Below are 13,353 nucleotides of genomic sequence, written 5' to 3' on the forward strand. Positions count from 1 at the left end.
TCCAAGGCCCGGACGAGATGCTGCTCGCACTTTGTTTTGACAGCCCTCGATCCCCCTGCTTTCCTCGTTCACCCTCTCCTCCACCTCCGACTAGACACGAACACAAAAGATGGACGAGGAGCAGGAAAAGCGCGTCCCCGTGCCGGTGCCGCCATTCCCCGTCCTGCCGCAGAGCGACGTTGAGCAGGTTGCTTCCGTGAGCTCGCCTCTGTGGATTCAAGCTGACGACAGATTATTCTCCAGCTGTTCGACCCGGCGACGTCCTCCTACCCCGGACTGGCGAAGAGCCTACAGCGGAAACTTCAGGAGATCCAGGGCCGCGAGGAGGCGTGGGGTCTCATCTCTGGTCTTGCCCGTCATGACGTGAGCTGACTCTGGGAGATAGAAACTGACAGTCAGGACGCAAACGTCCGCTTCTTCTCGGCGCACACGGCGCAGGTCAAGATCTCGCGAGACTGGTGGGTTTAGCTACGCGCGAATGACACAGAAGCTGACAACAGGGACTCGCTTCCCGAGGCTCTGCGTCCGGCGCTCCTTAGCCTCCTCCTCGAAACGCTCGCCGAGGCGGTCAGCCCGACTCAGCGGCACACGTTCCAGCCCGGCAACGCCGTTGTGGTGCGCAAGCTCTTTGGATGTGTGAGTTTGATTGGCCTTCTTACGGTTAACTGACATACAAAGCTCGCTTCGCTCCTTCTCCGTCTCCCGTTCCACCAGTTCCCGAATCCGATCCAGACCGTCCTCAACGTCATCGGGCAGGCGCTCGCCCGAGCGACCGACCTGCCGCCCTCAGTCCCTGCCTCTGGGTATGCTACACCCACGTCCTTCCCGGCCCGAGGCCATTCGCTCGAGGATGAGGCGCGCTTACGCTCTAGGATGCGGCTTTGGGCTCTCGAGTGGTGCGGCATCTGCGTCGAAGAGATTGGCCGTGCAGGAATCAGCGAGCAGAAGAGGTGAGCTGAGGGGTCCCGTGCTAGCTGACCACAGGAACGCGCTTCGCAAGTTTATCGAGACAGATGTGCCGGCCGTCATGCAAACTATCACCGACTCGATGACTGGCGAGAACGGTGTGCTGTCACCAGCCGAGCGAGTCAAGGCGGCGGAGGCGGCGTGCAAGTGCGCGGACAGCTGGATCAACTACGGTCTCGGGGCTGACGAGCTGACGGCACTGCTGCCCCACCTTTACAACCTCCTCCCGCTTCCGGCTGCGTCGACGACGCTCGTCGAGGTCTTATCCGAGAGCATCTTCCGGTTCGGCAAGGGCACTAAGATCCTGACTGAGCCGCTGATGGCTTGGGTCATCGGGCCGAACGGACAGCAGCTCATCGGGGCAGCAAACGATGGTGGGTTGCTGTGGTTGTGAACCGCTAACCCTCAGAGCCTTCAGAAGAAGTCCTCGCGTTCACGAAGATGCTGTGTGCGCTGGTTGAGCACTCGTCGGAATGGCTCGTTGCGCGGCTGCAGCAGTCCGACGTACAGGCTTTCCTGGGCACGATTCTGCGTATCACGAACTGGGAGGGCTCGGGTGGCGTCGAGGAGTCCGTGTCCGAGCTGACACTGCCGATCTACCCCTTGATTCAGGAGGCGATCATGGACTCGGAAGTCTTCTCGGAGCCCCACGAGACGTCGCCGTCTTGGGCGGTTGCGAAGGACTTTTTCCGGCAGCTCGTCGACATTACGCGCCGTAAGGTACGCTGGCCGGGAAATGGTGAGGAACCCTCGGGACTCGGAGGTCTCGACAAAGAGGATCGTGAGGCTTTCGACACTTGGCGTAGGGACGCTGGGGAGGTCATCGTCGGAGCGTGAGTTTATTTGCTCGCCACAGAACTGACGTTCAGGTACTATGTTCTACGGGAGGAGATGCTGTCCTCGCTGGTTCAGATAGCGACTGAGCAAATCGGCAACAATGCGCCTTGGCAGGATATCGAGGCAACCCTCCACTGCATCCGCTACTCGGGAGAGGCTGTGCCGCTTGGCGAGGATAAGAGCCTGCCGATCATCTTCTCGAACGACGTGGTCAACCGGCTGCTGTCTCGCGGTGCCCAGGGCCTGGGTGAGGAGCGGTTACGACTCACCTTTGTCTGTACGATCCGGGCGTACGAGGAGTGGTTCAAGTTCCACCCCGACTACCTCCTTCCCGTCCTCAGCTACCTCGTCCCATCTCTCACCAGCTCGCACCTCGTCTCTCGCTCTGCCGCCGACTCGCTTAAGGCGCTGTGTGACATCTGTCGGCAGAAGCTCGTGCCGCACATCGGCGCGTTCTCGGAGCTGCACAGCAAGATTGGAGACCTGGGGCCGGAGGAGCAGACCAAGGTGATCGAGGGTATCACGAGCGTGATCCAGGCGCTCCAGCCGACCGAGGCTGTCGGACCAGTGCAGGGCATTCTCGGACCGATCGTCGACCGTCTCGGCTCCGCCGTTCAGATCGTTCAGGCGAACCCCGCCGAAGCGGCCAACGCGCTTGTACCTGCCATGAACGCGCTGACGGCGTGCTTCAAGGGCCTGTCGCCGAGCGATGACGACATGTTCGACTTGACCGAGGCCGACGAGACGGCACGTAACGAGGGCATCGCTATCGCCCGATCACAGCCGGTCATGATCGATCTTCGCCAGCGCACTGAGACCGCTATCCAGGGTGTCGTGCAGGTGTGGAACGGCGACAGCGAGGTCGCGGACGCCATCTCGAGTCTGCTGAAGCAGGCCACTCTATCGACGACCGATACGCTGGTGTCGCTGTCCCCGCTGCCTTTGCTCTCGCTTGTGTGCGCGGCGTGTGAGCGTCAGCCCTCTGCGCTGTGGATGTCGCTCGCGTCGACGCTGACGCTGCGCATGGGCAGCAACAACTCGCCGCTAGCGAAGCGGAAGGACAAGACGCCCGAGGAGCAGGCGGCGCAGGACGCTGAGGACGAGCGACGGTACAACGTTGTCGCAGACGCCGCGCAGCGGTTAGCGGTGTGCGCCTCATCCCTGCTGGGACGGGAAGGCGGGCTGCGGGATAACCCCGACGTCGTCGAGGCGTGGTTCAAGTTCTGCTCTGCCGTCGCTTCGCGATTCCCTGGTGTCCTGCTGCGGTTGGACGAGCAGGTCATCGACGCGTTCATGTCGCTGGGCATCCTCGGCCTCGGCGCGCAGGAGCGGTTCAGTCTGAAGACCGCTGCGGAGTTCTTCGTGAGTTGAAACTCCCCCTTTCCAGCCAACTGACTCCAGATCGCGCTCCTCGCGAATACGCGCTACCCGTCGCCGTTGGAGGAGCCCACCGAGCGTCTCCTGAACGTGTACGGTGCGCGCATCCTGCGTGCCCTCCTGCTCAGCGCCGGATCCGAGGGTCCGCGCAGTGTCATTCCAAACCTGGCAGAGCTGCTCGCGTCGCTCGTCACGCGTGTGCCCGGACCGGAGATGAGCTCGTGGCTGGATGGTATCCTTGCCGAGCCCAACTTCCCTGACGCGCGGTCGACGCCTGAGTCCAAGGCCCGGCTCAAGGGCACTGTGCTCCGCTCCCGCACGACGAAGAAGATGCGCGAGGCGCTGCACGAGTTTGCGCTCGTCGCGCGCGGCCTCGCGAACACGACGTACGGCAACGCGACGGCCGTCGCGCTCGACCGTTAGTTCGGCCCTTGTAGAGATCAACATACAATTACGCATAGACCATGCATTCCACATCTACTCTACGCTCACGGCTGCATCTACTAGATGAAGCCGCTCTCCCGCAGCGCTCGGGCGAGAAGGAACGCGGTGCGCTTGTTCTTCTCGATCCCGACCCAGCCCTCGGGATCCTCCCTCTCCCAGATCCAGTACCGTCTCTCGCCAGCCTCGGGCACGCATCCGTCCAGGAACTCCTTCAGCACGCCCACGGCCACAGAGTCCGTCTCGAGGAACCCGGTATCGACGCGAACGGGGTACGCCGAGTCTTTCCTTCCTGCCTCGCTCTCTCGCCTTCCGCCGCTCACTGCTCCCTCGCCGCTAAGGGGCGCGTCCCACTCGGCCTCGAGGAAGATGGTCTGCGCCGTTCCGCCTGGCAACACATGGAGGGAGAGGGCGACGGGCGGCATAGTCGTGCCCATTGCTGGCGGGAAGGCCAACGAGGTCAGCACAAAGGGCGTGCCACTCAGCGGCGTGGGGGCGGCAGCCTGTGCCGTCGTGCTCGCCTGCACTCTCGCACTCTTGGACAGTCCCAGAACGAAAGGCGAGAGGAGCTGCTGCAGTGTCGGCATGACACTCGTCGCTGGGCGCACCGCGAGCATCATGTGTTTCCGCTCCTGCTTCTCGGGATGTGCTGGCGGGTCGGGGGCTACGCCGTCGCGCACCTCCCCCGGACCCGGGCCGGCTGGTTGGGCAGCCGTCACGCCCCGGTCCTCGAGGAAGAGGTAGGTCACATCGTCGCGGGCTCCGAGGGGCATCGGCACCTCACGCACGGGAGGGAGGTGCTGAGAGTACGTTATTGTCGTGAGGACGCGGGTCGGACCAGCCGAGGTTTGGGGAGCAGCGAAGGTTCCGCCGCCGAGGGCTGTGTCTTGCGTCGGTGTTGGCGGGGGAGGGAAGGAGGCGCGAAAGGTGCGGAGCTGGATCGTGGAACGGAGGGGGTGAGTGATCTGCCGTTAGCTATGCAGACGAAAGTGACTCCGATAGCTCTCCTTCACTCCCGTAACATCGATCCCAGCACCCGAAGGGCAGACATGAGTTACTGGAGGGAAAGAGTCAAGACGGGAGCACTCACGTTGTAGTGTTCGAGCACCTTCAGCAGCACTAGGTCGCTGACGCTCATACGCCCCGTAGGCCCCGGAGCCGTCCACTGCATGAGCCTAAGATCAGCTACATCGCACAACAGCAGCTTACACAGAGTATCCCATGGCGGGTATGCGGGCTTGAGAGATTTCCGACGCTGAAATCCATCTGCAGGCGATCGCGTAAACACCTGCACTTGCGTTCATGAACCTCCACCGGAGCAGACCTCCACTTTTGGCTTCTCCCAAACATCCTCTGTCACCCTTCCTCCTTCCCTCTACCTCTCCTCAACCCCCGATTCTCTTGACGACTCTACAGCCGACGCTCGCCTCGCACTGCGTACTTGACTACCGGCTTCCGGCTCACTCACTTTTCCATCGCCTTCTTCTTGTCTGCCGGAGGCAAGCCCCCGATGAAGGTCACCATCACGGCGGTCCGGCCAGTCGCGTACTGGAAGTGGGACACGAGTTCTGAGCCCCACAAGCCCTTTATTTACGACGAGTACGAGGAGGACGACGATGATGAGTGTGGTATTTGCCGTCTCGCTTTTGAGTCTTGCTGTCCCGAGTGCAAGGTGCCGGGAGACGACTGCCCGTTGAGTGAGTGGAGATGAGAGCTGTTTACGCACGGAAGAGGGATGGAGGCGATCATTGTTTTGCTCTCTATTGTCTTCGCGGGAGGAACAGCTGTATTCGTCGGTGGGAGCTGACACACAGTCTGGGGGGAATGCACGCACGTCTTCCACATGCACTGCCTGCTCAAGTGGATCGACACAGAAAGTTCGAAGCAGCAGTGTCCGCTGGACCGACGGCCATGGGGTGAGTGTGTTTTGCTAGAACTCTTGATGCTCGACTATGTCCAGAGCTCAAGACAGCTAACATTGCCTGTCTTAGCTAACATTCAGTCAACGCTGACCGCAAGCCTGACAAGCTTCCGACGACAGTCGACGGCGCGCCGATGCAGACGGTTGCGCCGGGCCCCATCCAAACAGACAATGCCGAGTGATTTGTCAACAAGCTTGGCGATAGCCGCATAGATCTTATCTCCCCTGTTGTACGATGTATAAACTTTCATGCCTGATAGTGTACGCACCCAGTGTGTTCGGAGCACTGCATGTGGTCACGGAGTAACGAGCGGTGCATTGGTACACTCGGCGCCAAGCATCGCCTTGGGCTGCTGGCGCGCAGTCCTGATCGTGCTGGCTGGCGGCGCTGGGCCGACGTGCCCCCTTGCCGCCACCCTGCCGAACCAGCTATGGGACCTTGGGACCTGTCCATCTAGCTGATTTCTTTCCACACTACCTCTTGCATCTGTTCTTCTACAACACACTCATACACGCACACTCTAGGGTCTACCTGTCGACGACCTCGGACCGCAGCTTGACGACCGCCGCTCGACACCGTTCGACGCACGCGCGCGCACGCACGACCTCCCCCCAGCTACAGCGCCATGGCGGTCCCGACCATCATCACGACGAACGCGACTCCCCCACCGATATCCCCAGACCTGCCCGACCCGCTCAGCACAGAGGTTGGGCTCGACACCATGGTCGAGGAGGCGCCACCACCCGTGAGTCGTGGCTGACGGCAGAGGCAGGGAAAGGCTGCGGGGGGCGAGGTGTGCTGCGTAATGCTGGGTAGGGCTCGGCTCGGCGCTTATGATCGTGGCACGATGCCGGACAACGGCTGAGACGAGGCTCGGCAGCCTTCTTCTGGAAGCTCAGAGCAGTGCAGGAACGGAAGACGGCCGTGCACGTCGCCCGTCCATCCCCAGCAGCGGCGTCCTTGGCAACTTCGCTTCGCGCATCCTTCTTGACCCAGATGCCCCACAGCAACCTTGGTCCCCAGCCACGAGCTCTCAATAGCAGCCAGCCATGCTAACGAAGCAGCCTACGATCCACGCGATGGCGCAGATGGGAGACGTACAGGCGATCAAGAACCTGCTCGAAGACAACCCCCAGCTCGTCAATGAGCGCGACGACCAGGACGTCACGCCTCTCCACTGGGCAGCTATAAACGCCCATATCGGCGCGTGCCGACTGCTCCTGGACGAGGGTGCCGATGTCGATGCCATCGGAGGAGATCTCAAGGCTACTCCGCTTCAATGGGCTGCTCGGTGAGCTGCGGAAACTATGCTGAGCTGACAGCAGGAACGGACACCTATATGTTATGCACCTGTTCATCTCACGAGGGGCGGACCCCGGTATCCGCGATGCGCAGGGCTTCAACACCCTCCACCTCACGACACACTCGAGTGCGATCATGCCGCTGCTGTATATGCTCCAGCAGCCTGTCGCCGTTGACGAGAAGGACTCGGACGGACACACGGCGCTCATGTGGGCCGCGTACCAAGGTAAGCTCCCTTCAGCCTCGACTTAGCTGACCTCAGGCGACGCCCTCTCCGTCGAACTCCTACTCCGCCATGGCGCTTCTGTGACTGAGTGCGACAATTCGGGCTTAACGCCGCTGCACTGGGCGGTTGTGAAGGGATCTGTCGGTTGCATCAAGAAGATTGTCGAGGCGGGCGGCGATTTTGACGTCCGTGACAATCAGAACAAGGCGCCGCGGGATATGGCCGTCGAGCTCAAGGGCGAGTCGAATCTGAACATGGCACTCGATGAGGCCAACTTCTACCGCGATGGACACAGGATACAGCCGCGCTTCAGTGACCGGGTCACGATGGCCCTCGCGTTCGGGCTGCCGATCGTGACGCTACTCATCGCGTTCAAGGACTTTGAGTGGCTGGAGTGGTACTACGCGTGGCCGTTGCTGTTCGTGACAATGTGGTTGATGCAGCTGGTAAGCTAACCGCAGTGGTGCCTCAGCTGACCCCAGGTGTATCTGAAGGTGGTCCTGAAGCACATCCCGCTCGCCAACCGAACGCAGTACTCGCCCTTCTTCCCGAGCATCATCATCGCGTCTCTGTTCTGGGTTGGCGAGGTGTGGGTTACGCGCCTGTTTGCGGGCACACCAGGCTACCTCGTGTCAAACCTGTGCTTCGTGCTCGCGTTCGCGGCATGCTCGTTCTGCCTGTACAAGGCGATCCGCGCCGACCCGGGCTTCGTCCCCGTCTCGTCCGAGGCCGAGATTAAGGCCGAGATCGAGGACCTGACGGACGAGGGACGGTTGAACGGCACCAACTATTGCATCTTCTGCATGGTGCGCAAACCGCTACGGTCAAAGCATTGCAAGACGTGCAACCGCTGTGTCGGCCGGTTTGACCACCACTGCCCTTGGATCTGGAACTGCGGTGAGTTGCAGGAACCGTCGCCTTAACTGACAAACAGTCGGGTACAACAACCACCGCTACTTCCTCGGTTTTGTGTTAGCGCTGATTGTCGGCGTCATCTTCTTCGATCGGCTATCGATTGCCTGTGAGTAGCTAAACCGCTGCATTTCGAAGCTAACCGGCAGATATCAAGGAGAATGCGCCAGCAGCGCCGCCAATCGATCCGAACGACACCTCGCTATGCGACTTCTCCACAGTCCTCTGCCGTGGGGCACCGTACGATTCGTTCCTCGTCGCCGTCGCGGCCTGGGCGACGCTGCAGCTATCATGGACGTCGGTCCTGGCCATTTCGCAGCTGTACCAGATCATGCGCCAGATGACGACGTTCGAAGTCTCCAACCTCGGCCGCTACGGCTACATGGGCGGGCGGGGTGGCACGTCGCTGCGGGAGCAGGACGGCGCCATGGCGAAAGTGTACCGCGCGAACCCTCAGGCGGCCACCGGCGAGCGCGAATGCGAGCACAAGCACGGACACGGCCGCTGCGGCGTGCCGGGGCGCATCTGCTCCGCGCTCTGGATGAAGATCACAGGCCCCTTGTTCCGCCTCCTCGGCTTTGATCGGTTCACGAAGGGCAAGGCTGTCAGTGGCATGGCGCGCGCGCGGAGGGACCAGAACCCCTTCGACCTGGGTCTTGTCAAGGTGAGCTAGAGACTTCTGGAAGTATAGCTGACGACGTTACAGAACTGCACGGACTTCTGGATCGGAGCCAACGGTGTCGATTATGCCAGCCTGTACGATGTGCCGCCTGAGGGGTGGGCGGCGTACAGGAAGAAGATGGCGCAGGGGGCGGGGTACGAGCGTGTCGCGCAGGAGGACGTGTAGTGCGAGCCGCAGAACGCCGGGCGGGAGACGCCGGTGTCGATGATGAACAGCCAGCTGCAGCCTGCGTGCATTGCTTCTTGAGAGCGAGAAAGGAGATATTTACATGTATGCATCTAGTCAATTGCCGCTTGACCCGGAAGATGTAGTGTACAAAATAGTATACAGAGTGTTGAGGGCTGTCGAGGAGCTCACGGCTCAACGTCCATCCACTTCAAGCCATCCACTTCAAGAGGGGGATGATAGGCGTTGCAGGGGGGTTACGCCTCTGTGTCCGAGATAGGCTCAACGTCGCTCTCGACGGCCGTTGAGGCTCTCCTATCCCTCTGCCGGGGAGCATATCCAGCCTGCTTGAGCTGCGCCCTGATCATCTCCTCGACCAACACGCCGAGCGCGAGCAGGCCGGCACCCTGGATCGCGTTCCGCATGTCGCGGCGGATGTACGGTCCCCTCCTCCTGGACTTTTGGCTCGCCTCTTCACGGAGCTGTTGCGTGCGTCCGGCAGGGGCGACGATGACGACTTGTTTGCTGCCGGCCCTAGCAGAGGAGGTCACAGGGGGGTTGTAATTGGTCGCGGGATTCTCCTCGTCAGACTCGGGATCAGCGTCTTTGTCCGGGTTGTAGGCGTCTTCGCTGGCGTCTGTATCGGAGCCTGAGCACTCGCCTTCTCTATCGGCGCCTTCGGCCTGAGTCGAGCCCGTACTCGTCCTTGGTCTCAGGACGCGGTCGCTCTCCTCTTCTGCTCCCTCTCCATCTTCCTCTCCCTGTTCTTCTCGTTCCTCCTCCGTCTCCTGCTCGCCATCTATTCGCTCAGCGGTCGAGTCAATGGACAGCCGACTCGGCTGGATCCCGCTCTCGCGAAGGACGCGCGCGATCGCGCCGCCCTGTTCCAGCATCCGCCTCTTCTTGTTCGGCTTAATGCTCGTGCGACGGTGCCAACTCCGTTTTGGGTTCTTCATGAGTCCGCGGTCAAAGAAGTATCGGCCGGCGTGTTGCGAGATAGAGTCGAGAAGGAACTGGCGTCAGCTCAACATCAGGGGTGTAGTAGCGTGTGGATACTCCGCCGGGCAAGACAGCAGGGTGAATTGAGAGGGGACTAGAAACAACACTCACGTCTGGAGGAAGGTCCGAGTAATCCGTATCAAGACCTGGAATCAGTTAACATCTGCGGTCCAGGTAACGGTGCGAGAGTGACTAGAAGGAGGGATGGGGCGGAGGGCAGACTTACCAGTTGAGTATGTCGGCAGGATGCGCTCAGCCCAGAGATTCTCTCTCCGCGTCTCCCATCCTTGCGCGTAGCTTCTCTGCCTCTCTTCTGCTGTCTTTCTCCGCTTAGGTTCGGGAGGGTTGATGACATCGGCGCCGTTGTCTTCGAGACTCGAGGAGCGGGGTCGACGCCTGCTTTGAGAAGCACTCCCGCCGCGGTGTCGTCTCGGCCCGGGTCCTGATACGATCTCGATTATCTCATCCTCCTTCTCGTTCTGCGATTCCGGTGGCGGCTGAGACGCTTCGAGTGTAGCCTGGGATGACCGCGTGATCCGTCGCGGCGGGGATGGTGGAGGGGAAGGCTGTGAGGGCTGCGAGTTCTCTAGCGCCGGATCGATCGGCCAATCGGCCGTGGAGAGAGATCGCCTCGATGCTGGGCTGCTCATGGTGTTGACATTGTTGTTGCTTGTCGTAGAAGGGGGACGTGGGAGTTGAGGATGATGAGGAGACAAGAGGGAAGGGGGCAATGTTGTTGATCGGGCGGCCTTGTCCGGAATGACGCCGTAGTGCGGGGTTGAAATTTCTGGCGGGGTGTCCCTGGATCCGCGATACGTCTTGCGTCCGAGATTACCGTCGAGCTCAGATCTCGTGTCCTTCCTCTCACTCATTCCCCATACACAAACACAAGCAGGATGGCTGGTGAGCTAGTATCTTGCCGCACAGCTAACTTACAGACGCCGACACGGTCATGGCGGAGCTCGCGGCGGCTGGTGTTCCCGTCCAGGTGCAACTTCCCGACGAGGCGCTTCAGCTCGCGCATGCCCTCCTCGCCGCGTCGCAGCAGGGCACGATCTCGGATGTCGCAGGATTGCTGGAGCGCGACGCGCCAGCTTGGTACCAGGACGACTCTCTCGGCTGGTCGTGTCTGCACTACGCGGCTGAGAGGCGGGAACCTGCCCTCCTCCGCAAACTGCTATCGGGCGGAGCGGTCTGGAACGCGGTGGACAAGTGGGGCCGCACGGCTGGCGAGATCTGTCTTTCGCTCGGTGACAAGACAGGATGGGAGATTATCCGCAACGAGGGAGTGCGGGCTGAGATGCTCCACCATGCGCTCAGGGAGGCGAACAAGCTCAAGGCGGCGGAGAAGGAGGAGATGACGGTCGAGCCGGGAGAAGAGGGCAAGGAAGGCGCCGAGGTCACGCAGACGGGAGACGGAATTACGCTGCGAAACCACGACGAGAGCAGTGCCGGCGACAACCTCGCCTTCCTCGCTAGCAAGCTGACGTGGGAGACGGGAGAGGACGGACGCGAGCGCGTCCTCGACGCGGACGGCAACGGCGTCATGATGGGCTGGGAGGAGCCACTCAGTACGTATACTCCACCCCTTGTCTGCGCTGTGGAATGTCTCTGGTTAGCTGACCCCAGTGCGCGAACACGTCCGCCTCATGGCGCCCCGCGAGGATCTCTCAATCCTGAGCGTCGGCTTCGGACTTGGCATCGTCGATCGTCTGTTCCAGGAGACCAAGCCCCGGTCCCACGTCATCATCGAGGCGCACCCGCAAGTACTGCAGCACATGCGCGATACGGGAGTGTACGACTGGCCGAACGTGACTGTGCTTGAGGGACGGTGGCAGGACTTTGCCTCTGGTGAGGGGCTCGAGAAGCTCCTTGAGGCTGCGCAGGGAGGGTTCGACGCCGTGTTCGTTGACACGTTCGCGGAGGGATATGAGGGTGAGTCACTGGCGGAGCGGCTGCTCCTGGTCCCAGCAGCGATAGCAGCGTTAGCTTCGAGTGTGTGCGATAAGCTGACATTCAGACCTCAAGGCGTTCTTCGAGATCCTCCCTGACATTCTCAACCCGGAGGGCATCTTCTCATTCTGGAACGGTCTTGGTGCTACGAATCCGACGATCTACGCCGTGTCGTCCTCTCTCGCCGAGCTGCACCTCGACGATGTCGGTCTCGAGGTCGAGTGGCACACCGTGCCGATCGCGCAGAGTCTCGCCGAGGAGGTGTGGAAGGGCGTCCGCAGGCGATACTGGGAGCTGCCGGGTTACCAGCTTCCGATCGCAAAGATGCGCCTGATGTAGACTTCTCGTAATCTGTTCATCTTTTCATTCTATGTACAACTTGGGCTCCAGCCGTCCCCTTTTGATTGCAGATCAGAAGACACGCCTAGTCAAGCGGAGGACCCAGGTGTCGCTCTGACGAACGTTACTGTCGTCCAGACCTCCGGAGAGCGCGAGACCGGCCGCTTCCGCGTCGCTAGCAAACCATCCACGCGCGTCGGGCTTCTCACTTCCAATGCTGACCTTGGTCCACTTCTCGCCCTTCGGGTCGTAGGCCCAGACATCGTCCCAGAACGATCCGGCCGCATCGTGACCGCCAGTGTGGGACGGCCGTCCCTCACCATACAGCAGGACGAGCTTGTCGCCTACCTTGTGCAGGCCACTGACCGAGCGCGGGCCAGGAGCATCCTCCTGTCCCTCGAGCTTACCGCCGGGGGCGGCGTCGCGGCCCAGTCCAGTCTGCTCGCCGAATACAGTCGTGCTCCACTCTGAAGCACCATTGAGAGGGACAGAGTCGATAGCCCCGCCCGCCTCGGTCTTTCCGTCGAATCCACCGAAACGCCAGATCTTGTCGCCCAGGATCGCGAGGGCAGTACCGCCGCGTCCGAGGCCGGGGGCGTCGGCGAGTCGGCGCCAGGACTTGGAGGAAACATCGAACGCCCACGTATCGCGGAGACGACCCGAGGCTGCACATCCGCCGTGGATCACGAATGTGCCCGGAGCGCCGGCTGCGGAGTGGTAAGAGCGCGGCTCGGGGTACTCGGACGACGAGGGCTTGAGAGAGGTCCAAGAACGCGCAGACGGATCGTACACGTACACGAGGCCAGACTCATCGATGGGCGACATCTCAGGTCCGCCGCGCTGCCGTCAGCTAACTCCCTGCATCGAGCTTCAACTGGCAGAACGTCCCTGCATTTGGGACTCTGCAGGGAAGGAAGACAGCTGCAGACTTACCCCACCGAACGCGTAGATCTTGCCGTCGACGGCGGCAGCAGCATGAGCAACACGGGGACTCGGCGCACCAGGCGCCTCGACGCGCTCGTACTTGCCGCTCTCGAGGTCGACGACGTGAACGTCAGTGTCGACGGGACGGCGGGGCTCGAGCTCTCCGCCCCAAATGTACGCCTTGGGGCCGATGACCGAGAGCGAATGCGAGGAGCGCTGCAGCGCCGGAATGGCCAGCTTCGTCCACTTGCCGGTAATGCTCATTGTGGATGTGGATTGGGGGTGAAGAGTGAGGAAAGAAAGGAGTG

General features: G+C 61.5%; 6 protein-coding genes across 6 annotated transcripts; 3 read left to right on the forward strand and 3 right to left on the reverse strand.

Moving 5' to 3' along the window:
- Nucleotides 1–109: 109 nt before the first annotated feature.
- Nucleotides 110–3,603, forward strand: A1Q1_00164 (uncharacterized protein; the record flags this gene model as incomplete). The annotated part of the gene is made up of 8 exons (XM_014326492.1): nt 110–196; nt 244–363; nt 469–636; nt 679–896; nt 985–1,340; nt 1,385–1,768; nt 1,823–3,165; nt 3,205–3,603. 8 exons carry the CDS (start codon nt 110–112, stop codon nt 3,601–3,603), a joined length of 3,075 nt encoding a protein of 1,024 aa, XP_014181967.1.
- Nucleotides 3,604–3,683: 80 nt separating this feature from the next.
- Nucleotides 3,684–4,887, reverse strand: A1Q1_00165 (uncharacterized protein; the record flags this gene model as incomplete). The annotated part of the gene is made up of 3 exons (XM_014326493.1): nt 3,684–4,586; nt 4,712–4,786; nt 4,831–4,887. The coding sequence occupies 3 exons, from the start codon at nt 4,885–4,887 to the stop codon at nt 3,684–3,686; spliced, it is 1,035 nt and encodes a 344-aa protein (XP_014181968.1).
- A 1,705-nt stretch (nt 4,888–6,592) lies between these two features.
- On the forward strand, nt 6,593–8,830 carry A1Q1_00166 (palmitoyltransferase; the record flags this gene model as incomplete). Its single annotated transcript, XM_014326494.1, has 7 exons — nt 6,593–6,834; nt 7,008–7,054; nt 7,108–7,517; nt 7,566–7,968; nt 8,006–8,092; nt 8,133–8,647; nt 8,690–8,830. The coding sequence occupies 7 exons, from the start codon at nt 6,593–6,595 to the stop codon at nt 8,828–8,830; spliced, it is 1,845 nt and encodes a 614-aa protein (XP_014181969.1).
- Nucleotides 8,831–9,087: 257 nt separating this feature from the next.
- Nucleotides 9,088–10,701, reverse strand: A1Q1_00167 (uncharacterized protein; the record flags this gene model as incomplete). Its single annotated transcript, XM_014326495.1, has 3 exons — nt 9,088–9,843; nt 9,941–9,975; nt 10,056–10,701. The coding sequence occupies 3 exons, from the start codon at nt 10,699–10,701 to the stop codon at nt 9,088–9,090; spliced, it is 1,437 nt and encodes a 478-aa protein (XP_014181970.1).
- Nucleotides 10,702–10,781: 80 nt separating this feature from the next.
- A1Q1_00168 (uncharacterized protein) lies at nt 10,782–12,121 on the forward strand (the record flags this gene model as incomplete). The annotated part of the gene is made up of 3 exons (XM_014326496.1): nt 10,782–11,400; nt 11,459–11,764; nt 11,850–12,121. 3 exons carry the CDS (start codon nt 10,782–10,784, stop codon nt 12,119–12,121), a joined length of 1,197 nt encoding a protein of 398 aa, XP_014181971.1.
- Nucleotides 12,122–12,193: 72 nt separating this feature from the next.
- Nucleotides 12,194–13,309, reverse strand: A1Q1_00169 (Kelch repeat protein; the record flags this gene model as incomplete). Its single annotated transcript, XM_014326497.1, has 2 exons — nt 12,194–12,961; nt 13,055–13,309. The coding sequence occupies 2 exons, from the start codon at nt 13,307–13,309 to the stop codon at nt 12,194–12,196; spliced, it is 1,023 nt and encodes a 340-aa protein (XP_014181972.1).
- Between the last annotated feature and the right edge of the window lie 44 nt (nt 13,310–13,353).

The sequence above is a fragment of the Trichosporon asahii genome (assembly GCF_000293215.1).
Source record: "Trichosporon asahii var. asahii CBS 2479 unplaced genomic scaffold scaffold00018, whole genome shotgun sequence".
NCBI lineage: Eukaryota > Fungi > Basidiomycota > Tremellomycetes > Trichosporonales > Trichosporonaceae > Trichosporon > Trichosporon asahii.